This window comes from Centroberyx gerrardi, chromosome 1 (assembly GCF_048128805.1).
Source record: "Centroberyx gerrardi isolate f3 chromosome 1, fCenGer3.hap1.cur.20231027, whole genome shotgun sequence".
NCBI classification, from domain to species: Eukaryota; Metazoa; Chordata; class Actinopteri; order Beryciformes; family Berycidae; genus Centroberyx; species Centroberyx gerrardi.
Genome location: NC_135997.1, coordinates 35,680,636 through 35,708,622, shown reverse-complemented (window position 1 = coordinate 35,708,622; position 27,987 = coordinate 35,680,636). Strand labels below are relative to the sequence as shown.

General features: G+C 40.4%; 2 protein-coding genes across 2 annotated transcripts in view; both read right to left on the bottom strand.

Annotated features, from left to right (window-relative positions):
- tssc4 (tumor suppressing subtransferable candidate 4) overlaps nucleotides 1-27,987 on the bottom strand; it is a 96,052-nt gene that overhangs the window by 62,149 nt on the left and 5,916 nt on the right. The gene's annotated exons all lie outside the window — the stretch shown is intronic.
- ano9b (anoctamin 9b) lies at nucleotides 116-26,591 on the bottom strand. Its single transcript, XM_071899104.2, has 24 exons — nucleotides 26,372-26,591; nucleotides 24,893-24,940; nucleotides 23,462-23,584; nucleotides 23,187-23,326; nucleotides 21,823-21,872; nucleotides 21,486-21,544; nucleotides 20,549-20,628; nucleotides 20,054-20,188; nucleotides 18,937-19,030; nucleotides 18,711-18,771; nucleotides 18,527-18,609; nucleotides 18,224-18,328; nucleotides 17,596-17,760; nucleotides 15,711-15,747; nucleotides 15,216-15,327; nucleotides 13,814-13,871; nucleotides 12,573-12,670; nucleotides 9,675-9,871; nucleotides 9,132-9,284; nucleotides 7,952-8,096; nucleotides 7,332-7,454; nucleotides 6,684-6,777; nucleotides 5,227-5,339; nucleotides 116-3,417 (listed from the first exon to the last, which is right to left on the bottom strand). Exons 1-24 carry the CDS (start codon nucleotides 26,390-26,392, stop codon nucleotides 3,381-3,383), a joined length of 2,331 nt encoding a protein of 776 aa, XP_071755205.1. The 5' UTR covers nucleotides 26,393-26,591; the 3' UTR covers nucleotides 116-3,380.

Genomic DNA, 27,987 nt, shown 5'->3' with positions numbered 1-27,987 from the left:
ACACTCACAAAGCTATGTTTTGTGAACTGAGTGTTTTAGCTTTACATTTTTAATACATTGGTTTCATTGTTAGATTGTCATACACATTTTGCAATAAAAGAACATTACAAGTGTGTAGAGTTTTGATAGACTGTAGGGCCTACAGGTCAGGTGTTTATTCTCAGTTGGATCAAATGAGAGCAGATGAACAGAATATTCCAGTTCAGTATGGCAGTGCTTCTAGTCGTCTAGTAGACAGGCACTTGATTAAAACCTAAAGATAGTGACAGAAACTTAACATCTCACTGAGGGTGATTGTATTTGCAATTAAACATGTTACTGCAGAAGCTATTCGACATAAAAGATTAGATAAAAAGAAAAACTAAATAAATACAGGGGAGAGCAGTGAAACAGTGTAGACATGTGCATCAAATGAGAAATGACATTGAATTTATTTATCTTGTGCTAATCCCTGAGCTGTAATTCTATTTGAAGTTGGCAAACAAAAGGAGCTCCAGAAGCAATTAGGAGCTCAGGAAGAAAAGACAACCAAGATAACTCCTGGGGCCGGATTCACAAAACCCTCTAAAGAAAAAAAAACTTCTCAAGTGCCATTTTTTTCTTAACTTTAGTCTTAAGAAAAAAAATAGGAAAAAATGCTATTCTCAAAAACAGTTCTTATATATTTTCTTAACTTTCTTCTTATGTTTCTTCCTAAGAAAAAACGTACGAATAAATGGTATTCTTGAAATGAAAGTTCTCAAATTTGTTCTTGATTTTTTTCATAACTTTAAGACAGCCCTTCACCTGTCTTAAAATTCCTACAGTGAAAAGGTAAGTCTCTAATATCATATATTTAAACAAATTTTAGACATTTAGGTTATAGTTCAAAGTCTTCATAGGTTCCCCGACACCTAACATTAAGATTGACATTTATTGTAAAGCTTTATTTGGTGTAGGGCCAAGTAGGCCTCTGTCTCATGTTTATTGAAAATAAGCTAGCAAATTTTACAGTTACCAACAGCAACACTTTGGATTGCCTCCTAGCCTTGTCTCCTAGCCTCAATGGTAGTAAGCCTAAAGTTTACTAACCAGAATTAATTCAGGCCCTATTTTGAGAAGTTCTTAAGTAGGAAAATTAAAGAAATTCGTAAGAAATGAGACTGTTACTAAGAAAATATTGAGGAATTGCACTTAAGAGCCTTCTTCAGAACTTCCTAAAAATGTCCCCTTATGTCATTTCTTAAGATCTATCTTAAGAACACATTGGTGAATCCAGCACCTGTTCACCAACTGCTGTGATTTAGGAAGACGCTGTACATTAACATGAAACTTCCTCTTTACTCCAAGTCACATAGAAACTACATAAGTGAAACTGAACTGCTTTCAGTGTTGGTTCTTATATAATGATGTTTGCCTGGCTGCACTGTGCACAACACAGGGATCTTTCAATGATTCATTCATAACATAGGTCGATCATGATGCTGGGTACTCCCAGGATGCAACACTGGTAAGGTTGTAAGTTCAGCTGACTTTAAAAGCAAGAACTCACTCCATGGTTGATGCCCAATGGAAACACTGGAGGCCAAATGATTTCAGTGTAGCCAGTAAATCAAAAGGAGGGTAAACAATGACCTCCAGTTGGTGATCTTCATGAAACAAACAATCACCAATAGGAACAAAAATCCAATTCCACTTTATGTCTTTTTCTCTATTTTTATATATATAACTTATGTCCGTTTGATATTTCTTATTATGATGTATACTATGGTTTTACCTCACAAAGCATTATCAGGCTAAAAACGTGGTAAACTATAAGTACAACTCAGACAGTAGTAGTAGTAGTAGTCATAAGTAGACTATTCTGCTGGTTCTGTGCCGTCCAAGACATTGAGAGACAATTGGAGATGGTGGTTCATGACAACTGATAGATAGTGATTCTGATTGATAGTCAGCATTGATGGACAATAACAGTATAAAAACAGATGAATACCAGGAAAGTTCTGAAGAGGATGGTGAGTGTCATGGCTGGTCTTTTATACAGAAGTATGCATGTCTGTAAAGGTCGTTCTGAAGTCGGGCTTAAACTCATTCAGATGATGATACAGAGGCACAAAATATATGGAGAAATTAATAAGAACAGTTTGTCACTGTGGACCACAGGCTTCACAGATCAGTCAGTAGTGAGGAAACATTGGCAGCCAGCTTCAACGCAGTTTCTCCAGGAAACACAGGAAGTCACGGGAAAAATGGCCTTTTCACCTTGTTAGCCAGTTCTCCATATCAAAACGTACACTAACAATAAATGCCAAAAAATGGACAATGTTTTTTCTTGCATTTTTATATCAAAATCCCATTACTCTTATTTCCTGGAAAACAGTGTATTTTAGTGGTTATACTTTAAAGGTCCCATATCGTGGAAAACTGGATTTCTCTTGCCTTTGAAAATATCAAAACGCACGGTCGCCAACTAAATCCACACAATCCATATTAGAAAAGCGAGCCTCTAAACGAGCCGTTTGGACTTCCGTAACTTTGTGGCGTCACAAAGGTTCGCTCATTATCATTTCTGTAGGAAATAATAGACTAACAAAGTGTTTTTTTCAAAGCGGTTGAGCGGTTGTCATTGTTTATTTATTTCGAGTTTTCCCTACCTGTAGCTGCCGGTGCTGCGGTGTCTCACGTTTCACTCTTGAAACGGTTAGCCAATCAGAACAACAACAGGCCATTAATATTAATGAGCCTTAAAGACACAGCGACAGAAACAGCCTGTTCTTGGTAAGGCTCAGAGAGATGCTGGAAAATGAACGTGTAAAAATGGATTGAGAGTGTTTTTTGTACATGACACCACACACACAGCTTTGAATGGACCTCAATAAAATAAAACACTGGAAAGTGTAGAATATGGGAGCTTTAAGGCGTACCAGTAGGCATACATAAAAATCCTAATCAATAATACCATCACAGATTTTTGAGCAATGCTGCTCCCTTTGTATAAAACCTGCAACTTCACAGCTTTTGAAGTAACAGAGTGGCAACATAATACGGCAGTGCATTTTTGGATTTTTGGCCTCACACTGGAGACAAGACCTTCCTCCTCGGCTTCCTGCACGTCGAGGGTTTGGTCCACTGCTCCTCCAATAATGATGATGAAGGTGTAGGAGGAGGAATGCAGGCTAGCATCCAGTTCTTCTGGGTCTCTTTCCATGTTTGATATAGTCCAACCCGCCCACTTTTGAACAGTCCCTCCCCATGTTATGTCCCACCCCAACATCCTGTTTGAACAGGAAATGCGTCGAATTATGGAAGCAAGACGCCATCATTTCCTTGTGACTTTAAAAAGACAGGGCTTGTGTATAGATTCCAATCCGAGGCCCGGTGCAACTGGTCCAGCAACAGCATTAGACATCTGTTGATTTGCTGCAGTGTTTCATCTCACTGAGAAACACACACACACAGACACACACACACACACACACACACACACACACAGAGAGAGAGAGAGAAGACATAACCTTAGATCTTTGAAGCAACAGGTAAACACATAACAAAGACATAACCTTCTATAATGGAAGAAATTGCTGACAGCTGACACACAGAAAGGGCCACATGTGTATCTTGTATCATTAACATGTGTATCAATGTATGGGGAAAAACTGTAAATACACAATAATAGTCTGTAAATGCTCCCTTATACATGTACCAATAGACAGGATTTGATGTTGCGATCCTTTGTGCCATAATCCAAGGTGAGCATTCATACAGCTGTCAAAAGAATGAAGTACTAACCCACCAATCGTGACTATAGAGGACCTCAGGCTATGTTGTTCTAAATCTACAGGACCATCAGACAGGCACACAGATAGATTTAAATAGCCAACTTTAGCTAAGGTTAGCTAAACACTGACGGCTTGTCTAACCAGCTGGAATGAAGGGCAGCTGTTGCACGCCACATTATCATGTCATGAAAGCCAAATGGAGGGACAATTTAATGTTTTCAAGCCATCACTGTACAATGTACCAGTACCAGCAACCATGCTACTAACAAACCAGGGCTATAGCCAGACCAAAATCTTGAGTGAGGGGCCATCAGACCCCCCCAAAGTTTGGGGGGGTCTGATGGCCCTGATGTTTTGGCTTTAAAGTCAATTTCCTGCATTTTTGTAATAGATGTGCATGCTTTATGTCCATCTGAACTAGAGAAACAAGACTAAGAGTCTAACAGCCCTGCAACATTGAATTTTGTGGAAGCGGAATCAAACACGGGACTCCCGATTAAGAGTCTGCAATCTAATTCCCTGCACTACACTTTCAGCCATGTGACCAAAAGTGGTGAACAGGCCGACATTGCGATCCTTAGAGCTCTGCTGTCGTGGGGCTAAAAATGACATTTTCCTTTAACTCCTTTAATTTCAGTAATCACAAGTTAGATGAAGGGTTTCGCCAGGTAGCCGCCTCCTGAAGAGCACTACTACTGCCCAAAAAAATAGCACAACTTGAACATACCACAATGACTAAGGAAACAAAATGCTAGGCTACGGGAGCACTTGATCCACTTTGTTTTCAGGTGGCAAATAATTGACCTTATCAACTCTTATAACTTGACTTGAGCAGTCAAAAAGAGAGGGGGATGACATGCAACAACTTTGTTTGCGTGTCATCCTCCTCTCTCTCCTCTGGTCTTTTTCCGGTCTCTCTCAACTTTCACCTATCTAATGAAGACAAATGACAAAAATAAATCTCTAAAAAAAAAAATGTGTGGAAAAAGTTTACACATGACTCATCAACAGTGATGTAGCATCACATTACATACACCAATTTAACAAAAAACAACCATAGTTTAAATGAGCATGTGTATTTTTCCACTTCCATCAGTTTGACACTAGTTACTGTGATATACACCATCAATTTACATTATAGTGATTTATGTCAGCCTGCAAAGGTGGGTAACCTCCATTCCCAAAATAAAAAGGTGGTTAGATGGGTTTACCCTCCACTACATCACTGCTCACTCAGCAACACTGTCCAGTCAACAGTTATCTGTCAGCTACTGGACCTCTCTTTTCTAAGCACTTATGTTAGTACACTACAAGAACAGTGTAATGTTTGTACACCTTGGAGGTTTTGCATGAGGGAGATTTGCTGACACAGTATCATTGTGTACTTACAATGCTTTAGGCTAATCCACTGGAATACCACGATTGTAAAGAGTTACTAATTTTTTCATAGAGAGACGTGTCTACTAACCGTAGCTCTTCCTTTAGCCGGGCCAGTTTGTCCTGCAGCCGATGGTTCTTGACCAGCATGGGACTATTGGGAACGAACCAAGCAGCTACAAACTTACACACCACCACAACGTGCTGCAGAAAGACAGAAAGAGAAATGAGGCACTGAGTAAGACCTTTCCCACCACTGACCTGCTCACTGAAAAACACTTAAAGGGGCAATAAGTACAATTTCTACTCCCAGATAGCACAAAATGACCATAACATATCTGCAGGGATTGATAGGTTTGCTGAGCAATGCCAATGACTCAATGATTACTTGGCCAGATGCTGAGATTTCTGGCTTTCAAAACTCACTTTCTGGCCTGTATTTTGTTTTGGAGAAAATACTACCCATTCATAATAGTTTCAAGACACTACAGTAACAGATATGTCACCTTGTTGCTTTTAATTGTGTGGGACAGGAAGAAGTGAAGATGAGCCATAAGTCAGTGGACTGGACCGTTTGAAATGTACTTATTTATTCACAGATTACAAGAAATGACGAGAGAAGAATTTGAAGTATACAAGTGTGCAGGGAAGACCACGGAAATACAGAACAGCTGATCGTGTGGTTTAGAGCTGTCTTCCAATAAATCAGATCACCGAAATATCAATGAAAAGGCCTCAGGGGAACCAGACGGCCTGAAGAATGGGTATGAGGCTCGGGCCATCTCTCTCTCAAAACTGCTAGCCAGAAAGCTACTACTACAATCCCGGAGATCTGAAAAGGTTCCTAAAGGAGCTAGGGAATGTATTACACCTGGGGAAAGTTCAGTACACAATGTCAACTATGAGGATGCCGTTTTGAAAATCTGGCAACCTTTCATTAACCGGATGACTGAAAGTTGGTTATTAAACTTAATTTTTTTTTTTTTACTCTTTTAACTGTACCACTAATGGTTCTTTGTATAGGGGTGAATTTTCAATTTAGGGCCCGATCACAATGAAACGCGTCGCTTGCAGCGCGCTGCTGAAATCCACTATATTCCTATGGTATGATGCGCCTGCTGCTTTCTTATTCCATCCTTGGGCATTCCATGCAGTTTTAAGGCACATGACAGAGAAAAAAGTTCAAATATTTTCAACTTTAGGCGCTCCACTCGCTCTTTCAGAGTGGTGCGCTCCGAGCAACAAGTGTGATCGGGTTAGAGGTTCAAGTGGCTCCTCAAAGAGTGATAGTTGTCTAAAGCACCACTTTATCCACATAAAATCCACATAAAATCTCAGAGTGTACAGTATCTCTTTGAAACGCATCCACTGAGTTGTTTGATTTTTTTTTTTTTTTACTGTAAAAGACAATGAGAGGAGGAATAGTTTAAGGGCTTCCCATAAACAACCAATGTAGCATTGATCAATTCTACAATAAATATGTAATTAATCATTTTCATAAAAGGACACCTACCAGATACATCAGTTTGACCAATGTAGACTACGTACCTCAAACAGGATGACAAAGGCAAAGCGCATAGCCAAAACCAGCCAGAACTGAGAAGTCAGAGTGTAGTCCTCATCACTCCTGTAATCCTTATAGCTACACACACACACACACACACACACACACACACACACACACACACACACACACACACACACACACACACAATGATAACCATCAACTCTCTCTCTCTAGGTGTAAAATTGTAGTGTATCTGGCATCTTCCCAGATGCATAACTGTCATAGATAGTAGAAAGATTCTTGGTCTTCTTCTTCTCTTAAAACTGCAATTGTATTGTATTTCTTTAAACAATATTATTGAATTCACCATTATATGATGATCTGAACAGTTTATGATGCTTTCTTTAGGACTGCTGCATTCCATGACCATTAACATATAGGTTACACATATTTTTTCAATCCTATCAGTTTAGCAGATATGAAAACCCATTTCCTGGTAATGGTGGAAAGAAAAATGGTCACCACAACTGATCGGTATCATATTTGTGATGGCTCCAATTCTGAAAATGTTCAGGGCATCAAACTGTACATGTATACACATTTTTGTGCATTTTATGTAAATCTGAATGATTCATGTACATTTGGCCAAGACTATTATGGTGACCGCTAAGAAATGAAGCTGGTCCCACCTGCACTGTGTGACGTTGACGCCGTTCTCTGTTCTCAGCTGACTGGTGAGGAAGTCCTGTCGAACTGCTGGGTGTGTCATGTAGGCCGTGGACAGAGTGTCATTAATGTAGCCCTGCATGCAACTGGAACGAAAGGACAAGGCCCAGTTACAGGACAGAAGAGTCCGCAACACCGCTCCCAGACTGTTGAGGTGTTAACTATGGAAGCCCATTCCCGCCACTCAGTAAAATAAAAAATGACTAAATTCTGACTTTATTTCTCACAATTCTGACTTTTTTTCTCACAATTCTGACTTTTTTTCCATGATTCTGAGTTTATATCTTGGAATTCTGACTTTTATTTGTTTTATTTTATTTATAAGTCAGAATTCCGTGATATAAAGTCAGAATTCTGAGAAATAAAGTCAGAATTCTGAGAAATAAAGTCAGAATTGTGAAGGAAAAAAAGTCAGAATTGTGAGAAAAAAAGTCCGAATTTTGAGGAAAAAAAAGTCAGAATTCTGAGATATAAAGTCAGAATTGAGTCGTTTTTAATTTTATTGAGTGGCGGGAATGGGCTTCCATAGTTATCTAATGCTGGCATTCCTGCGGTGTGTTTTTAAGGCTGAGACGTTACTAACTGTGTGTGTGTGGTTCCATTGGCACAGGGTCCGTAGTTGTAGCGGTAGACGAGGCGAGGAATGAAGTCTGATGAGACTCCAATTACCAGGCCGTTGGCTATCACAGCCAGCACGCCGATGGCCTCCAACACCTTGGTCCATATACCTGGAGGCAGAACACACGTATGGGACTATACAATACTTTTATATACACATACACACGCATATAGGTAGGGGTGGGTGATATTAACGCTAATAAAGATACACTGTTATAGATTTGCTCTACGGCAGTGGTTCTCAACCGTGTGCCATGGAGGGCCAAGAGTTTGCAGGTTTTCATTCCGACCAAACACTACACAGGTGATTAATACGCCTTCAACCAAAGAGGAAGATAAACTAATAGACTAATTAGTCTGCTATTGTGACTGGTTGGACGCTATGGATTTTGACTATAATGTGTCTATTGATAGAGCCTCATCATTTCACTTGACCTGTAAACAGAAACGCTGTCCAAATAGTTGTAACAAGATTTGTTATCGGCCTGCACCAGTGAACCCTGGCCTGGGACCTTTGTCGCATGTCATCCCCCCCCCCTCTTTCCCCATCTTTCCTGTCCATTTCTAATTTGAACTTTCAAATAAAGGCAAAAATCCCCCCCAAAAAATCTGCAAACAATGAAGATGAATCTTCATCACCTCAAATCCACACATTGTGGAATATGAGTACAATGAATACAATTTTTTTTGTACGTATGAACATTCTAAATTTTATTTGTAAGAGAGAATTTAGAACCTTTTCTACGCAAAGTAAGAAAAATAAACAAGGGCCCTGGTGTGGGTAGGTCTTTCCCGGGAAAAATCCTCTGATGTACAGGAAGTGATGTGTTTGCACATTTGCAGTTTGTTTGGAATAAAGAGAAGAAGAACTGGGTAGTTAGCATGAGCAGCCATAGCCACAATGGCTGAACAGACAAAGGAGTGTCTTTGAAGAAAGGCTCAAAACACTGGATTTAAGGTATTAGCAAAGTCTTTTACACCTTCAGAATTATAATAATACATCATGTATTATTGAAATCAGATTGTGATATGAATTTTATGCCATACCGCCCAGCCCTACACACAGGCCTAGATCAAACCACCATCCCACTTGTCAAGGCCTTGTCAAGGACTCTGACTTATACATAAACATGCCCACAACTCACCAATGTCATTCGTTTTCTTGGGGACTAGCCGTCGTTCCAAGCTGACCATTTTGATAGCATCCAGGCGGATCTCAAAGATGTTGTTGAGGAGAGCCAACAGGGGAGCCAGGGGGAACGCCGCCACAAAGATGGTGGTGAAACTAAACTGGACCACTGGAGGATGGTGGTAGGAGTAGAAGGAGAGTAATGGGAAATCATGCTGTATGAACAGATCTGTGGTGGATTTTGACATCAACAGTGACTTCTGTATCTGCACCAGAAACCTTTATGGAGTTACCAAGTCACTGTGCATCTAATTTAAGAACAATTGGCATTCATTATTAAAACACCTGGACTGAGAACAAAATCAAGTCTTTGCATATGTTTCATGAATCCTTGTTTTTGTGTTAATAGTTTTTTCAGAGTAAAAGTAAGAGAAATGTAAGAAACCTTTTGTGAATGAGGCCCAATGAGAGGAATGGAAGATGAAAAATGGAAGTAAGATGGAAGACAGGTGGAGAAAACAACAGTGCTGTTGAGAGAGGGTGTGATTCTATGACCTACCCATCTCCAGGAACTCGTTGAAGAGGCTGAAGGCATTAATACTGGCCAGGTGGTAATTGCGCAGCCAATCACGAAGTTTGCAGATGTCACATGGTTCCACGCTTCCATTTTCATCCCGGCAGGCCTTCCTGTAACAGTGGCCACACTTCCTCTGCAACTTCTTTGCCGTTTTCCTCCGGAAGCAGCGCTTCAACCAGCTGAAAAACACAATGGCTTAACATTAAAGGCCAAGTTGTACTTCTGTGTCAAAGTGCTGCCATAGCTATGAGCATTTACAGTTCTACGTTGGCGATTCTGCCTGTAGACCAAAACTGAACACTAGATGGCAGTGGTGTGCTTTGTTAGCACTGAAGTAATAACAACAGAAGCAGCAGTGTTTACATTCTGAAACTCAAAGTCCGAGGTGTCCTACTAATCAATACATTTGTAAACCTCCTCAGCTAGTCTCTCTTTGATCTGCTCTATTGTCTTCATTATCGGCGGACAGCAACCGGATACAGGTAGGAGGAACTACAAAGCGGCCAATCACAGCTTTTGCGTTCTTGCGTCGCCCTATGAGCAGTTACATTTTTGGAGAGGTGCGCGTAAGCTACAGCGGCGTCCTCTGTGGGCTACGCCAACACCGCAAAGTAGGGGTGGGCGGATCGATCCCAAAATATCGATACTACAGATACTACGGCTCGTTTTTGAAGATCGATTCTAGCGTCAATAGGATCGATACCAGTTTCAGTTTCTCTCTTCTACGTTGTACCATTTCATCAGAGTAGAACTGTCTGTGCAAACAGTGTTCTGTTGTCGTGAACTCATCTTAGTGCCTGCATGCACTCTTTGCTTCTCCACTGCTGTTGTCGTGTCCTGTGCACTCAAACAACAAACATACGCATCACGCACCCTGAGCACCATTGCTCTAACTGAAGGAAAGAAGAATGGTTGATGGTAGTTTGTACTTTTGTTTAGTTATTTGCACTTTGCTTATTTATAAAAGTTGTGAAAGTTTTAAAACATTCATTGTTCTCCACAAATAATTGTGTGCACTTTGTTTATTCAAAAAACTTTTTTTTATGTTTGCACATTCAATTTACAATAATAAAAAAAATAGTTTTGTTATTTGCCTTTAAAAACTGTCCTGTGTTTTAACATGCATGTGATAAAGTAATTAACAGTGGAAAGCAAAAAAAAAAAAACTGGCTTCATTCATTTATGTAGCACTTTTTTACAAAGTGCTACATAAATGAATGAAGCCAATTTTTTTTTGCTTTGCTTGCTACATACATGCTTCAGTTGGGAATCAAACCCGGGTCTGACAGGTGGCAGGTAGAAATTCTACCACTCACCTTACAATGATTGCTAACCTTTGGCAAATAATTTAGTGGTCATGAAAATGTATTCAGATTTAGCCTATTGATGATGCATTCACCTCATAAATCATGACACACTGCTCTCCCCTACATGAAAGTACATAAGCCGCTTTTAATAATAAAAAGTATCGGTATCGATATCGGCGATTCTGGCCCTGTATTACTTGGTATCGGATCAAAACCAAATTTTGCGGTATCGCCCACACCTACCGCAAAGACACTTCGAAGTATAAGTCCTCCTCCTCCAGGAGTTATTTTGTGATGAAGTGTTGTAATTCCCTTTTGTAGTATACCCACTTTTGACAACTTTCAGAGAAGGGGTGTCAGTCAAAGGTGGGAGTATGGGCATATAATTCAGCTAGCTAGCTAACTAGTTTGTGGACACTGGGGCATGTCTGAAAATGCTATATACCTTGTGGCTGCATTGCATTCTGCTCTATTAAGGCTACCGTTGGTGGAGAAATTGGTCTCTCTGCTTCTTCTGCAATGGATTTCTTCCTATATGATTGTTGAACGTTGGTGCAACAAGACTAAGAGTCTAACAGCCCTGCGACATTGAATTTTGTGGAAGCATCCCTGCAGGGAATTGAACTCCACTCTCCCGATTGAGAGTCTGCAGTCTAGCTCCCTGTGGCACACTTTCAGTCACATGACCAAAACTAGTGAACGGAGCGAGCGACACCCGATCCGTAGAGCCCCTGCTGTCGCGGGGCTAAAAATGTCTAGAAAGAAGCCCTTGCTCTTTGAGTCTGAGGGTCTGACACCAAAACCAAAATGATTACTGCTGATGTTTTAGATAGCTGAAACATTTTCTCCTATCAAACTCCATTGTAGCTGTGCTGGAAATATCTTGACACAACATCATGTCACTCTGTCTTTGTTTGGCCAACAAACAGCAACCGTGCATCTCTGGGATGCAAGGTACATCACCAAAAGCTATTATGTGTTAGTGTTTTAGGAATAAGGATGTTTTTTTCCTTTAATTCCTGACCCTGTGGCCTTCTCCAATCCTTACCAGCATCCTGACTTAAAATTTTGGGTACTGTCTAATTAGGGTCCACAGTTTAAAAATCTTGGCCTTACGTTTGATCCAACTTTGCGATATTGCCAAAATGTGTCCTTTCTTAAATATGGCCGATGCTGAAACCCTTTTACATGCATTTGTTTCATCAAGACTTCATTACTATAATGTCTTGTTTTCTAGCCTACCAAACTACAGTATTAAAAACTCATGCAAAATGCTGCTGCTAGAATAAAACTACTACTACTTAGAAAACTACTAAGAAAAAAAGCTAACTAAAATTAGAAAATTCCATCACATTATACCAATTTTTACCTCCCAATTCAAGCCAGATTGTGATGAAGGGCTATATAAATAAACTTGATTTGACTTCACTAGTGCAAGATGATTTTACTACAGTAGGCAGGTATTAAAGACCAAATAAAGACAAAATAAATCTTATCAAACTCTAAACTTGACATTTACCCACTGACACCTGTTGCCTTACAATGTGCTGAAGTGAAAACCTAGCATACTCACGGCACAGTGAACTCAAAGATGTTGTTGAGTGTCTGCTTCAGCAGCATGATGACGGCCATCTGGATGAAAAGGTCTGTCAAACAACCACTGGGATGACACTAGAAGACACATAGAGCAGGTTTGTCATAAAGTGCTTTACAGATAACAAGGGACAGAAAGACAGATAAAAACAAGAATAATGAAAACAAGTAGACCAAGGACAACACAAACTCCAATAAACAGGGCAAGAACTTGAGTGAATGACGGACTGCAGGGATGTAAGCAAACAGAAAGGAGTGGCTGGTGAGGTGGGAGTTGAGGCTGGTTGCAGGTTGTGCCAAATAAATGGATCTTCAGCCTGGACTTAAATACTCAGACTGTAACTCATTCCCTGACCATGGCAGTATGTTCCAGAAGGAGGGAGGGCTATAGCAGAAGGCTCTGCCCCAGTAGTTTCTTTTAAAATACATAAATGATAAGGAGTCCTGCATCCTGTGAGTGGTGAGTACAGCTAGGCTTGTAGAGCCGTCAGCTGGCTTGTCGGCTGAGAAAAGATGACCACAGCTGAACTTTTGCCAGCCATTGAGCATCAACGGCAAATCAGATTTCTGTGCCTACTCTTTTTCCTACTGACGACAATTCCGTAAATAAACATTCTGCTTCAGGACAAAAAAATGGATGATGAGAAGTTGATCAGCGCGATCCAGGGTTTTCCCATCCTGTAATTATTACTTAAAATAATACAGGAATAAAACACTTAAAAATGCTGCATCAGTGACCTCCATTGTTGGTGGTAACGGTAAGTTCTTGCGTACTACTTTTAGGAGGGAAATAATTGAATTGGAGGTGAAATATTATATTTTACTACGTGATTATCGATGATCAAATTCCGATAACAGTAGTGCGTGAACTAATATCAAGATGCATGAGTTATACAGCTGTATGTTACAAAATTAGCATGAGAAAGTATAGTTAATTATATTTCTCAATGGAATGTTACCCTGATCAAAACTCAGGAACACCAGCACCGCCCATAATGTATCAGAAGTTTCTCTGAATATTTTTTACAACAAAATTTGTTATATTTCATTGCAATGCTATCACTTCTAAACCAGAAAATCAACCATATACCAAGACAATCACTCTGGGTCATTATATCCTTGGGCATAGATATAACATATTTGTCACTGATATTCAGCGTTAATCATCTTTAATTTTGAAATCCTTTCTATTACTCAGAACTACCAGATCTGACTACTTACCTCCTCCAATCTCCACCTCCCAGCTATGCGCACATAGTTGCCCGGATGGCCATTGATCCTGTAAAAAGAGAATAGGACCTTTTCTACCCACTGGCAGCATTGGACCCCACAGAGACTAAATGCATACACACACACAGACACGCAGGTTGTTTGTTACATCACAATGTTTTTACAGCATAAACACATTTAATGGTGTTTCATTGCTCCAATTTAAATTGGAGTTTCCCTGTTCCCTGCTGCAAGGCAGGTGACTTGAAATCATCCATATCTGAGAAGCTAAATATCAAATTTCATAAATATATAGATAAGTAGCTAAAGTCATCTCTACCAGCACTGTTGCATGTTTTTGCTGCATGTTTTAATTACTTTTAGTGGTGTCCTTGTTATTGTTGCATTACTTTTTGTTGTGTTTTCTATTGCCTTTTGCAAATTACTGGCCTTACAATTTTTTCTCCCTATTATTGTTGTTGTTGTTTTTGTTGTTGTTGTTAAATTCTTCCTCTTATTATTGTTATTATTATTACTTTATTGATTCTCCGTTCTCCCCTTGCCCCCAATTTCCCATCAAGAGGCATTTTGTAAATAATAATTTGTTCTTAATTGACTTGCCTGGTTCAATAAAGGTTAATAAAAACAATCAGTTACAAGCTTGCAGACAAGAAGCATAGACCGTTAGACTGGACTGCATTTTGGGTGATGGTGTCTTTATGGAGTTGAAGACACCATTTCTCTGCCTTTTCTACACTAGTTAAGGCTGGTTAAGGCTGGTTAAGGCTGGTTAAGGCCGATCTGAAGTGGTAGGAGAGAGGTAGAAAGCATGAAGACGTTGTCCAATGCAATGTAAAAGGTCCGTGCTTCTTGCTCTATATCTCAGAAGAGCATTTAAAAAAGGTCCTGTAGGTGGCAATATTAGCTCATAAATCAAAATTAAGAGATTGTGAGCTCTCCCTGCAACTCTTACAGACATTGGTCACATTTTAAAGGTACAGGAAGGGATCAAATTGAAGCCAACATTTAGTGTCTGGAATTGAAGGAGCCTTTCACATCGCAAAACTACATGCACTATTATCAAGTTATGGACACTGGGCAAAAATAAGTGTTACAGTCAACTTAAAGACAGATGAACCATGCTTGATTTATGAGAAACGTCAGTGAATACAGTAAAGGGAAACAGTGAAACAGTGAAAGGTGCTATCTGATATTCATCAGTCAATATCTCACAAATAGTGGCCAACAGTAGAAGACTGCGGTTGTACTGGGCAGCTCCCAGTGTGAATGTGTTGAATGTGTGTAAGAATGTGAAGCAGCTTGTTCCTGAAACAAAGCAAAGTATTATGCACTCAGTCTACTTACACACACACACACACACACACACACACACATACACATACACACACAGTACCTGCCCAGGAAGAAGGCCACATAGAAGAGTGAGGAGAAGAGAGTGAAGAACTGGAAGGTGAACATCTTGACTGTGAAATTTCTCTCTGTGGCAGCAAATGAGCGAGTCTTCTCTACACACACAATGCACATACACACAGACACAAAGGGAGAGAAATCCGCTATGAGATTAGCAGCAAAGCATACAGAAATGTCATATATTGATATAACATATTTTACAAAATAATACCAAGCACATACTTTATGTGCATGTATGTTAAAATGCATTCCAAAAATATCTTGAAATATTTGACTGTAATTCAATATTATGACATATACACATATTAATAAAAATATGTATGTTAATTGTTTTACGTATATATGAAAATGTACAGCATCATTGAAACTATTTATACTTATTTCTATTGAATTAATATATTTACTAATATGTACATATGACAAATTACTGAAAAACTATTCCCCTTTTTCTGGTGAAAAATATTCCTCTGAGGCTCACCTATCTCACATAGTTTGAAGGCTACCCATCTGTTCACCTATGGGGGGAGAAAGAAAGAGAGAAAATTAGAGAAGTATTAGATATTAGAGCCGGGATCTGTGTGTTTATTTGTTTGTGCATTTGCGTGTAATGCTTTTTGCAATACACACTGCTTAGGGGAATTACGTTTAGATGGTGGAGAGCCCCAAGAGCCCTGCATAAGGGAAATCCAGTGTGTGCTCGTACACCAGGCAGTACAGTAGAAGTCAAACAAGCATCAAAACCACAGACACTGCAAAAAAAAAAAAAAAATGCGCCTTTGCCCCCTAGTGGTCAAATATGATAGTATTCTCTCTCCCAGAGAGACAAGATAGAATGGAGAATTTGCATAAAAGTGTGAATGATTAAAACTTCCAATTGCAGATTGAATTTACTGACATGTGTAACGACCCAGGTAGTATTTCCTCTAGATGCAAAGCTTGATCATATGTTTTGTTTTTGATAAAAACTAAGTTCTTGTACATTACCTCATGAATAATTCAATTAATCAATCATCAAAATGATTTCCAGACATGTAAGCATGGATTCTAAGGAAAAAAAGCAAGAAACCGTCTTGCCATATATGTTTACACTGAAGTGATGTTGCCACTTAAGCCAACAGGATTCAGCGTGTGGATAGAGGGATAAGTTTACCAGGATCAACAGGGTTTAGGGTATGGGTAGGAGGATGAATTTACCAGGGTTAACAAAGTTCAGGATGTGGGTAGGAGTAGGAGTTTACCCAGCCCAACAGTGTGTAAGGTGTGGGTAGGAGGATGATTACCCAGGTCAACAGGGCTCAGGGTGTGGGTAGGAGGATGTTTACCCAGGTCAACAGGGCTCAGGGTATGGTAGGAGGATGTTTACCCGGGTCAACAGGGCTCAGGGTGTGGGTAGGAGGATGATTACCCAGGTCAACAGGGCTCAGGGTATGGTAGGAGGATGATTACCCAGGTCAACAGGGCTCAGGGTGTGGGTAGGAGGATGATTACCCGGGTCAACAGGGCTCAGGGTATGGTAGGAGGATGTTTACCCGGGTCAACAGGGCTCAGGATGTGGGTAGGAGGATGATTACCCGGGTCAACAGGGCTCAGGGTGTGGGTAGGAGGATGTTTACCCAGGTCAACAGGGCTCAGGGTATGGTAGGAGGATGATTACCCGGGTCAACAGGGCTCAGGGTGTGGGTAGGAGGATGATTACCCAGGTCAACAGGGCTCAGGGTATGGTAGGAGGATGTTTACCCGGGTCAACAGGGCTCAGGGTATGGTAGGAGGATGATTACCCGGGTCAACAGGGCTCAGGGTATGGTAGGAGGATGATTACCCGGGTCAACAGGGCTCAGGGTGTGGGTAGGAGGATGTTTACCCGGGTCAACAGGGCTCAGGGTGTGGGTAGGAGGATGTTTACCCGGGTCAACAGGGCTCAGGGTGTGGGTAGGAGTATGATTACCCGGGTCAACAGGGCTCAGGGTGTGGGTAGGAGGATGATTACCCGGGTCAACAGGGCTCAGGGTGTGGGTAGGAGGATGATTACCCGGGTCAACAGGGCTCAGGGTGTGGGTAGGAGGATGTTTACCCGGGTCAACAGGGCTCAGGGTGTGGGTAGGAGGATGTTTACCCAGGTCAACAGGGCTCAGGGTGTGGTAGGAGGATGTTTACCCGGGTCAACAGGGCTCAGGGTGTGGGTAGGAGGATGATTACCCGGGTCAACAGGGCTCAGGGTGTGGGTAGGAGGATGATTACCCGGGTCAACAGGGCTCAGGGTGTGGGTAGGAGGATGTTTACCCGGGTCAACAGGGCTCAGGGTGTGGGTAGGAGGATGATTACCCAGGTCAACAGGGCTCAGGGTATGGTAGGAGGATGATTACCCGGGTCATGATCTGTATGGTGAGGTAGTGCAGGACGGCTCCTAGCATCATAGCCACAGTGTTGGCATGGTCCCTGATGAACTCCCAGCTGCCCTCCGACAGCAGGGGGGCTGCCACCACCCGAAACACCACCAGGGCATGGGCAAGCCCAATGATCAGCACCAACTGGAACACACACACACACACACACAACTAATATTGTACATTTCCCATTTGTCTCAAACAGTTCTACTGCTACTACTGCTGTTATTTTGCACATCCTCTTAATGCCGTAGTCTTTTTCACACTTTCATTCATATTTCCTATTTAACATCTTCTAGTGTCGGAATTGTCGGGGGAATATGTTTAGAATATAACCCTCTGGCTACGCTCTTATCATATTCTATTTTTCTTTGTTGGATCCTATTATTGTTTGCTACAGCAACAACCTAATTTCCCCACAGGGATCATTAAAGATGATGAAATGCTATGTTCTTTGTTACTCAAAGTTCATTAATCAGGATGTTGATATTATCAAAAAATATATTATACGCAATTTTTGTAAACAAGGTCTTAAGATAGTGTGCACAAAAGTGTATGTGTGTGTGTGTGTGTGTGTGTGTGTGTGTGTGTGTGTGTGCAACCTCACCATGAGTGTCACCAGGATCAGGACCAGAGTGCTGCGGAGGTAAGAGTGTCTGAACTGTTTGGGCTGACAGTCTGGGTCATTGACTATCTCCAGAATCAGCTCCTCCTGTCAACACAGACAGAGATTCTCCACTGATTCATTACAATTAATCTTGTGGCCATTTGCCAAATGCTTTAATTTAAAGCAATGGGGACTTAATCCTTTTTTGAGGATGTAATACACACACAAATGCTCTAGACACAAATCTAGACACAAATGCTCCTATGATTTCTCTCTAGTAGAGTCAATACAACATCCCAGTACCTCCTCCTCACACCAGTCATAGACCTTCCACTTGGAAACATGTCTGGCCCTGTGTCTCTTCCACAGCTCCAGGAATAGGGTAGCTGAGGATGGCACAGTGATGATAAATCAAAGAGAGGGGTGATTCAATGGGTTTAGATTAGATTAAATTAGATTAGACAAGACAAGACAGAGAGAGACTCACCCCAGATCGCCATGAACATAGCAAAAGCCACAGTGCCTTCATTGTCAAATAGATGGCTGACCTGTGCACATGGGAATACATCATGTCATGTACAATATTAAACATTAAGATCATGTAAAGATCTGGCACCACACAAATATAGACGTGTAGATAAAGAGCAGGAGAGTAGAGCAGAGTGGAGGAGAAACAGGATAAAGCGCAGCAGAATACAATTGAGTTAATTCACCTTAGCATAGGTGCAACTGTCTGAGAGTTGCCAGACTGAACATCTCTTGTCACACCTGGGACACATGATGGTGCCCGACTCACATACTTCCTTACTGAAGAAAGACAGAGAGAGAGAGACTCAACCGAATAGTATGCATCCTTTATCTGTGCAATCGAGGAAAGTGAAACTAACAAAGGATATTGTATTTCAATAAGAGTCACGTTATGGCAATGGTTCAGCTAGGGTTTTTATACACAAACATGCTTAACAGGAAAAGCTAGCTTCCAATGTTTTTCAAATGCTTTTGAAAAATAGCATTAGGGATGGTGCAACGTTTTAAAGCAAACATCCACTAGTGTTGCATTGCAGCGGTAAGGGATAGGGTGTCACACACACACAGACCTTTAAACACGGGGATGACATTCGATAAAGGTCCTGGGCCGGATCCGAACCCAGGATGCCACAGTTATATGGCACCCAACCCACCCATTTGACCAAACATCTGACACACCGATGCATACATACTCGCAGGGCCGGATTAACCAACCACTAGGCCCCTGGGCATGCACATCCTATTGCATGTTGTGGAAAGAAAAGGAGATGACAGGTGGCGGGAATGAAGGACCAAAAAATTAAGCACACCAAATTTATTGAAAAGCTTTGGTTATGTCTGCCCCACCAGTATATAAGTCATGCTCTGTATCTTAGTTGGATGATATTCACTAAATGCATTCCTCATAAACATAAAATCAATAGGTGGCAGTTTAATAATCATGGTTGAGGCCTCTGTAGCAATAGAAATCGTGTTTAGGGTTAGGGTTAGGACTCAGAATCTTTTGGGGCCCCTGGTGGTCCGGGGCCCTGGGGCATGTGCCCTGCATGTCCAGTAGGTAATACAGGCATGCATACTTACACACACTCACTGACAATCTTCCCTGTGATCTAACATACAAGCACACACACACAAACCCTCTCACAAGTATATACGTACGTACATAATATAGACATGCATAACACATAGAACATATCCACATAATAAGACTTCCTTTGCCTTACTATAGGCATTTTCTGCGCACAATGCATGTCTCTAGGTACCTAGATTGGAGCTTTATAGTCAGGGAGACACTTGACTCACATGAGAGGGTTGGTATTGAAAAAGGCCAGCCCATACAAGAACACCACGACGCCCAGTACAGCAGCTGGCACCAACAGCTTGGTATACCAGCCCAGCCATAGGTAGTAAAGGGCCACCTTCTCCCCAAAATAACACCTATTGGGAAGAAGCACACAGACACACACATTGCTGCACAGAAAGACTTATACACATACACATATACAGAAAACGACTAGCTATTGTTTCCTTGTTATTATCACATTATCACTCATAAACCTGTTGGTGATACTAAGAAGATCCACTGCACACCATTTATATGCTGGATGGTCTTTCTTGCATGCATGTTAGATACATTTGTACATACATTTGTCTAAATACATGCAACAGATGCCTAATAAAGTTTTCTTGTGCTGCCAGCGTTATTTAATGATCCATTATCTTTCATACCGATGTCCTTTGCACATAACTGATGAAGGAAAGAGGCAGAGAGACAGACAGAGAGACAGACTTACTGACCTGACATCGCTGACTGGCTGGCCAACAAACAGACCCGACCATCGAGCCCACTTCTTCTTCAGCTCCTTCTGCTTCTTCCTCTAGGAACCACAGGAGAAATCAACATAAACACCAATATGCTCATAGACAGTATATTCTCTTATATGCAATCTCAGATCAAAATGACACCACCTGTGCAAAAATGTATTTGAAAACGTTTTTTATGTGCTTTAGTTGATGTAACTTCCAAGGCACTTATACAGTCCCAAAAGCGGCGAAATCAGCAAAAGCTCTTCTTGTAGTTTTTCAGTAACACTGATGCTGAGAAGTAATTAAGCACTTATTAATGAATCAAGAATGACATTGTTAACTGATGTATTCATTACCTTTCTGGTAGCCACAGGTAATTATAATGCTAATGAATTATCTAGTATGCATGCTCATATAAAGAAGTAACATGGGAACATACCAGAAGTTGTATGGTAGTTCCGCTAATGACACTAATCATGTGTGGCTACATTTGACCTGATCATCTTCAAACATCCTCGATCATGTTCAGATGTTCAGTCTTCCTTATCATGCTGAAGAGTTTTCTTTATGTTTTGAATATTATTATTGTGTAGATGGACTTTGATTGACTGATAATGTATGATTATTTTCTTATTATCTGCACGATGGAGGATGTTTGAAGATGACCAGGTCGGCCACTGGACTGTCTTCCCTGAGTGGCCACACAATGGAGGAGCAAATGTAAGCCCAGAAGCACCCTGGGGTGCAAACACTGTTCCCTCATGATGTTCCCATCTTCCAAAGTGATAACGGCCCCACACCCAGTGCTGGTTTCCTAGTCTAAATGTATGCAGAGTATAATTTCCTTATCTTGTGATGCCGTGAGCCTAACCCTGTGAGTTTATTACAGGACAGGTAATCTAATCAGATCAGTCAAAGGTCTCCTCACCTCATGGAGGCAAAACAGGGTCTCAAAAACATCCTTCTTCAGTAGCTCTTCCAGGTCCTCTGATAGAAGAAGAAACAACGTTAAACAAGTGAAAGGCTGCTGTGACTGATGGCTTGATAGTGTGTATCGGGGTGATGGAGGGCGTACTTAGGGCTAGGCATGACAGGCATGTGTTAAAGTGGCAATAAGTAAATTATTTTATTGTTTTATATTTGTGTAGGAGAGAGTTCTATCAAGGTTTTGCAAATCTCAAACCTACTGGTTGCCAATCGATGGTTGACAGAGGTCATAGATTACTTAATTCCCCTTTAAAAAGTAGGAAACAGATCACACCAACCTCCAGTGTTGATGAAGGTGTGATGAAGGATGAAATTGACAATTCGGATCCTGCGGGAAACAAGGAGAGCCTGAAGCATGGTGATGAAAGTCTGTGTGCAGGAATGGTTTGTTAACTAGAAAATTGAATGGGTTTATATGACAGTGTGTGTTTTGAAGCTCCGATTCAGAGTTGGCACATGTAAGTCATGCACCTACGTTCTTCAGCCAAAACAAAAACTATGTGAAACGAGATCCTCATATTCTGACTCGTGCCCCGCGGGCGTATAGCTCTGAGTTTAGGCGGTGTAGGGGAGAATATTTAAATGACCCCTCTCACACACCTACCCACTGGGTTGCCAGGTTTCTGACATTCATAAGTTTTTGTGGATTGACGCTCTCAGTGGGACAGTCACATCCCCCCATTTCCAATTATATAGCCTTTTATTAATTTATTGTCCATTATATGGACTTGAATCATTGCATTGTTCATTAGACCTATAATAGGCTAATCTGTGTTTTAATTTAATTTGATTTCATTATCAAGTGCTATAATTTGGAAATGGCTTGAAAAATGAAATGGCTATATTGAATACAATATCAGTTATGCTAAATAAAATGAAGCTGTTGTCTTTATAGTCGGTATTGAATGCAAGTCTAATCAAAAACACACCGTGGCTTCTGTACTTGCACCACCTTTTCTCCAGAGTAGACATGAATGCCAACGCACAATTTTGCAGAAAACTCCCAACCATGTGTGTTTATCTCACCTCTGAATAAGAGCCTAAATTATTCATTGAGACATCTATTGTCTGTAAAGTTTGAAACAAATATACCTGCATTATAAGGTGTGGTGGGAAAATTGCTGAGAGATTATTTTCCTTTAGATATTCCTCATTTATCAGTTTATACCATAACTGTTGCATTAATAAATAAATAATAATCAAATAAATAAAGACATAAACAGAATATTATTGGGGTTTTAACTAGGAAGGTATTAAAAAAGGAGGACTTAAACGCAACAAAATGTAGAATTGTAGCTTTGTTGTTTATCACAGTCTACGAAATCTACTGATCCATCACTCCCTGTAGCTTAGTTGGAAAAACTCAGCAAGTTGCCTTGGAAGACCAACTGTTAACTCACATTTGTTTTTCTAAATAAAATGCCAAAATGGGTCACAGGACAAATTGTTACTATGTCCTTAATGTGACCTAACAATTACATAACCATTGCTTTCACCTAAGACAACATGGCAATTGTCAAACCAGTGTTTCCTGGACCAATCTTTACAAGTTACATACACATGGCAGAATGCACTCTAGCGTTTCCTGTTTGTGTCAGAGGGCGAGCCCCATAATGTGTGTTGATGGTGATGAGTGTGGTACCGTGTCGCATGTGGGACGCTGCCGTTTACATCTCCACTCCAGTTGCAGGAATCGGAGACTTTCAGCAGGTACTTGTACTGCTCAAATACTTCATTGGGGGCACGCAGGCCAAAGAATATCTTGTCATCATGGAAGATTTTCTAACACACAACAACACATGCAACAGTTTGAATATTACACTCACAAAGAACCTAGATTATTTGTTCATACAATAATCAGTGCAATATCAAATCATATGTCAAAAGAAACTCAATTATGGTAGAATGAAGACTCACGGTGACTCTGATGTTCTTCTTCTGTAGTTGCTGGATGAAGGCTTCTTGCCTCTGAGCCTTCTGGGTGTCCGCCGGGTCGACCTTGTTGGCCACCAGCACATAGTCATATGACCTCTGGGTGGGCTGCCGCACAACAAAACACCACAAGTGACAATGGAGCAGTTTTTTCCACAGGGTCTTAGGTTGTATGGACACAGTTCAGCAGGAAGTGCTGCCATTATATTATTTTAACAGTCTAAGAAACCAGAGATTGGTGTGATATCTTGGTTGGCCACGATAAACGCATATATGGAAACGGATTCATATTGTTTGGATGGCATTTAGTTCTCAGATCTAGCTTTTCTACTGTTAGATCTGTGGCGGTCTGCATTCCAGGAGCTGAGAAGAACCCAGAATGCCTTTCAAGAACCCTCAGTACAGGGACGTGAACTTGTTGCTTTCAAAGGTGGGTGTATGGGCATATAAATATATTGTATACAGCTAGCCAACTAGTTGGTGAACATTGGGGTGTATGTCTGTGCGGCCATGCCCCTTACTCAAAACACAACCTGCCTTGTGACTGCATTGCATTCTGGTCTATAGGCCCTTTTCACATTATCATGGTAACAGCTTCTGCATCGAGAAACAGGTGCATTACAACTTCGTGTTGCCAGCTCTGGCCTTCATTAAATCGCTCCACAACCGGCCCAAAATGAACACTGGTGAAGTACAAAGACTTTGTTGACTCCTGGATCTAAACTACAAGTTCTTCGCCTAAAGTTACCTCTTCGCAAAAATAAAGTTGCCACAGAAAGTTGCAATGCATCACTTTCTCGTGATGTGTAAAGGGCCAATGGGTGGAGAAATTGGTCTCTCCGCCTCTTCTACAATGGATTCCTCCCTGTATGATTGTTGAACATTGGTGAAAAATGTAGAGTCTAGAAAGAAGTCCTCGCTCTTTGATTCTGAGGGACTGCCACCAAAACCTGACGTTTACCATGGTTTAGATACTTGAAACATTTTCTGCTATCAAACTCATGTCGTCTGCTTGGCCATTATCCGTGGGAATAAGAAAAGTACACCACCAAACAAAAAAAATTTACCCAGAAATGTAAGGTCCATCACCAAACGCTGTACAACAACTGTTTAAGATGCGTCAGGGTGGATTTTTCCTTGAATGTGTGATATGATTGGTACACATAATTGATGCTTTAGAGACACAAGAGCAACAGAAAGGCCTTTCAAGTCAACACTGTAGCTCTTTATCTCTGCAGCAAACAACCGATAGGCTTATATTTGCAGCGTTCAGATAAAATAAGAATAAAAGCCTAGATATTCCCTCTTTGCATGTTTTGATACAGCGCTCACTGAAGATGAGGTCATGTAGTGTCTTATCTGGTTTGCCTAGGAAAAGTATGGATAAGAGGCAGAGCTAGACAGGATGATTCTCACCAGTACAGGAAGCAGAGGCTCTCTGGTGTCCCACAGCTCGATGTTCTCCTTCCATACAGAGACAGGGTCAGCGTTAACAAAAGACATACTCCAGCATTTCTCTTCTACCTGTCTAACCAACATTTAGCAGTCAGCAGGCCCCGACTTGCCCAGCAATGAAAACAGACCCTCGGATTTTCCCTTTCCTTTTCCTCTGTCTCACTCACCGCTTTCGACTATTCAAGAGGCAATACTGTCGCACTGTTTGCCCTGTTTAGCTAATGTCAAAACATTTATGGTCCTAATAAAATGATCTGCTATCAAGAAAGCAGTGAGCTCGATCTAGATAGTGAACCTTAGCATGGGTGTTGGCCTGAAAACAGATAACCTGTTTCACCACTAACACTGACTGGGTCAAAGCAAAGCTAGTTTACAGCATACACCAGGAGAGGCTTAGGAAAGACTGGTGATTCCCGAGGGATTGTTTGGAGAAATCTAAGCATATTCAGCATAAACTGTATGGTTATGTCTACAGCTGTGTGGATACAAACTACTGAAAAACTATGAACTATGGTGCCATAATACCCTCTATATCACAATCATAAAGTATACGTGGGTTGCCAAAGCACTCATGGATATTAATAGCAATTAATATAAACTGTACTTTAGTAAAAAACATTCAGTATTCACAGATTTACTGTAACAGAACAAACTAAATAAAAAGAATAAATTAATATCGTTCAGGGATTACAGTTTTTTTCTTCTTTTTTACAGTTTTTTCCAGCAGCATGTTTGACTGGTCAATATTCATTTTTGTTACTCTTAGTAGGCACTTGTGACATAAATATACTGTACATATGCAGCAATATCAATAGTACAGTTTTCATTTTTTCTTCATCTGTTGATTCTACCACTGAACATTTCTGCTAGCAAGATAGTTAGCATCTTATTATCAGACTCATTTAAGTATTTTACTAAAACAAGATATTTTGATGGATTCAACATTTTTTTATTTCTCTCATAAAATGATTGAAATCAGTATAGAATATAGTATGGGATACTGTCAAGGTCGTCAGTTATCTTAAGACCTTTGTTCACAAATATTATTAATAGTGTTAATATTAATATTTGTATTTTTTTTTTTATATTAGTGAGGATGGAATCGTTAAAACACTGCTTAATGACCTTGTGTAAGAAAGAAAATAGCGTGAATAGAGTGTAAATAGAGTGAAATGCTTTATTTCACATGTAGTCATCCCGTCCACCATGTGAAAGAGTTGACCCAGATTATCATAGTTGTAGTAAATCATAATAGGCTACACTATCAAAACAATTACCTAATAGGCCTACTCCAGATATAACAGCTGTAATTACGGGACAAATGCATTTTCTCTCCATGTAAAATGAAATTACATATGGAGTGTCAATGCTAATTGTTTTTTTTTTGTTTTTTTTTGTGTTTTTTTAGTCCGTTGTAGGCCAACCAGCCCCCCTTCTTACCTCGGCAGTCTTGAAAAACATGTTGGCGTTAAGTTCGCCTACAGACAGCTACATCCATGCAGAAAACACATTTTCCTCCATAGTTTTCTAATTTCCTCACTCATTCCTCCAGTGCGCTCCCATCGCCTCTGAACAAATCGCTGCGACTTGTCGGATATATATATAGAGCTTACATGATCTTCTATATACAGTATGTAGCCTATCTAACTTCACTTCCGCATTTCTGAGCGTTGCGTGTGTGTGTGTGTGTGTGTGTGTGTGTTACAGGTGCCGTCTCACCTGGAGCCACTGACGTCACCTCCTCCAAGATAGGGCAATCAAATGTTGCATTCACGTCCAATGTAAAGGATCGTAGTTATGAGCGTATGTATGCGTGCAGTGTCAAGCATAATAACCAGGAGCGACCAATGAATACAAAAAACTAAAATCATGGCTTGTTGACGTCTTAAAAAGAGGTTTAAACATGTGACCACTGCTAATGCTGAGTCCTTGTCATATCAGATTGACCGCAAATACGACTTGCCAACTGGGGAAAACCGTTCATGTCCACCTCCTACAAGTAGGATAAATTGGACTTTTGCGGTTTTTCCCATATGACCTGAATGCAGCATGAGGTCCTTCAAGGCAAACACCACACCGCTGTCTTACTGGCTTCCAGTTTGCCTACAAGAGAGCGATTTAAAGTCCATACAGCTCCACAGTTTGACAGCGTCATTTGCAATTGTGATCTGATCATCTCCTGAAGCTGCAATGCAAAATACTCTGTAATGCAAACAGTTTGTCAGTTACAGTCCACCAACTAAACAGTGCGAGCGTTCAACTCCTACCTAGAAATATGCAAATAGTGAATGTTAAACAAAACCTGATTAAAACACAACATTGAAGAGGCGAACTCAACTCACACTGATAAGCAATAGGGTCATATTTCAGCCTGGGCCTACATCAGAAGGTGCTCATATGCGCAACAAGTATAGGTCTCAGACATATTTTATTATAGTGCTAAGATAAAAAGAATTTGCTCGAATTTCATTTGTGATTAAAAAAAAAGGCCGTGCTCGTTAGAGAGAAATACAAAAAAAATGCACAAAATGGCCCTGTAGTGCAGTTTAATGGTAGGCCTGTTCCCTTTTCAGTGGATTTTTCAGATGGAATTTATAAAAACACATAAACATAAAAAAAAAAAAAAAAAAGATTTATTTAAAAAACGTTTTGCAACAATTTGCACGAGGATAGTAAGTAATTTTAACTTGCTAATCTATTAAGTAAAATCTACTATCCTCCAGAAATAACATTCACGAGTAAATAAATAAAGTACATTTTTCAAAGCACATTTTACTTGCTTATCTTGTGTAGTAAATTTTACGTATATATATATATATGTATATATATATACACATATATATATTTGCTATATTTACTGAACCACTAAATCATTTTTCTCACGAATTGGCCTCAGACCTTTACTGTACTGGGTGTAAATAATGTTGGTCTCATTGCATTAGGAGAATATTAACATTTATTTCCACTGATAACTGAAGGTTATGGATTGTTCTCCATCCTCCCCCAATGATAAATCCATACTTTTCCATTCCCTGTACATGTAGCCTACATGCTAT

What these genes read in the sequence shown, in the direction of transcription:
- ano9b (XM_071899104.2), bottom strand. Translation starts at nt 26,392, where the DNA reads ATGTTTTTCAAGACTGCCGAG. An exon ending in GGAGGTGGAGATTGGAGGAG is followed by an intron (nt 12,671 to 13,813) that starts GTAAGTAGTCAG and finishes TGTGTCTTCTAG; the next exon opens with TGTCATCCCAGTGGTTGTTT. An exon ending in CAAGAAAACGAATGACATTG is followed by an intron (nt 8,097 to 9,131) that starts GTGAGTTGTGGG and finishes TTCTGCCTCCAG; the next exon opens with GTATATGGACCAAGGTGTTG.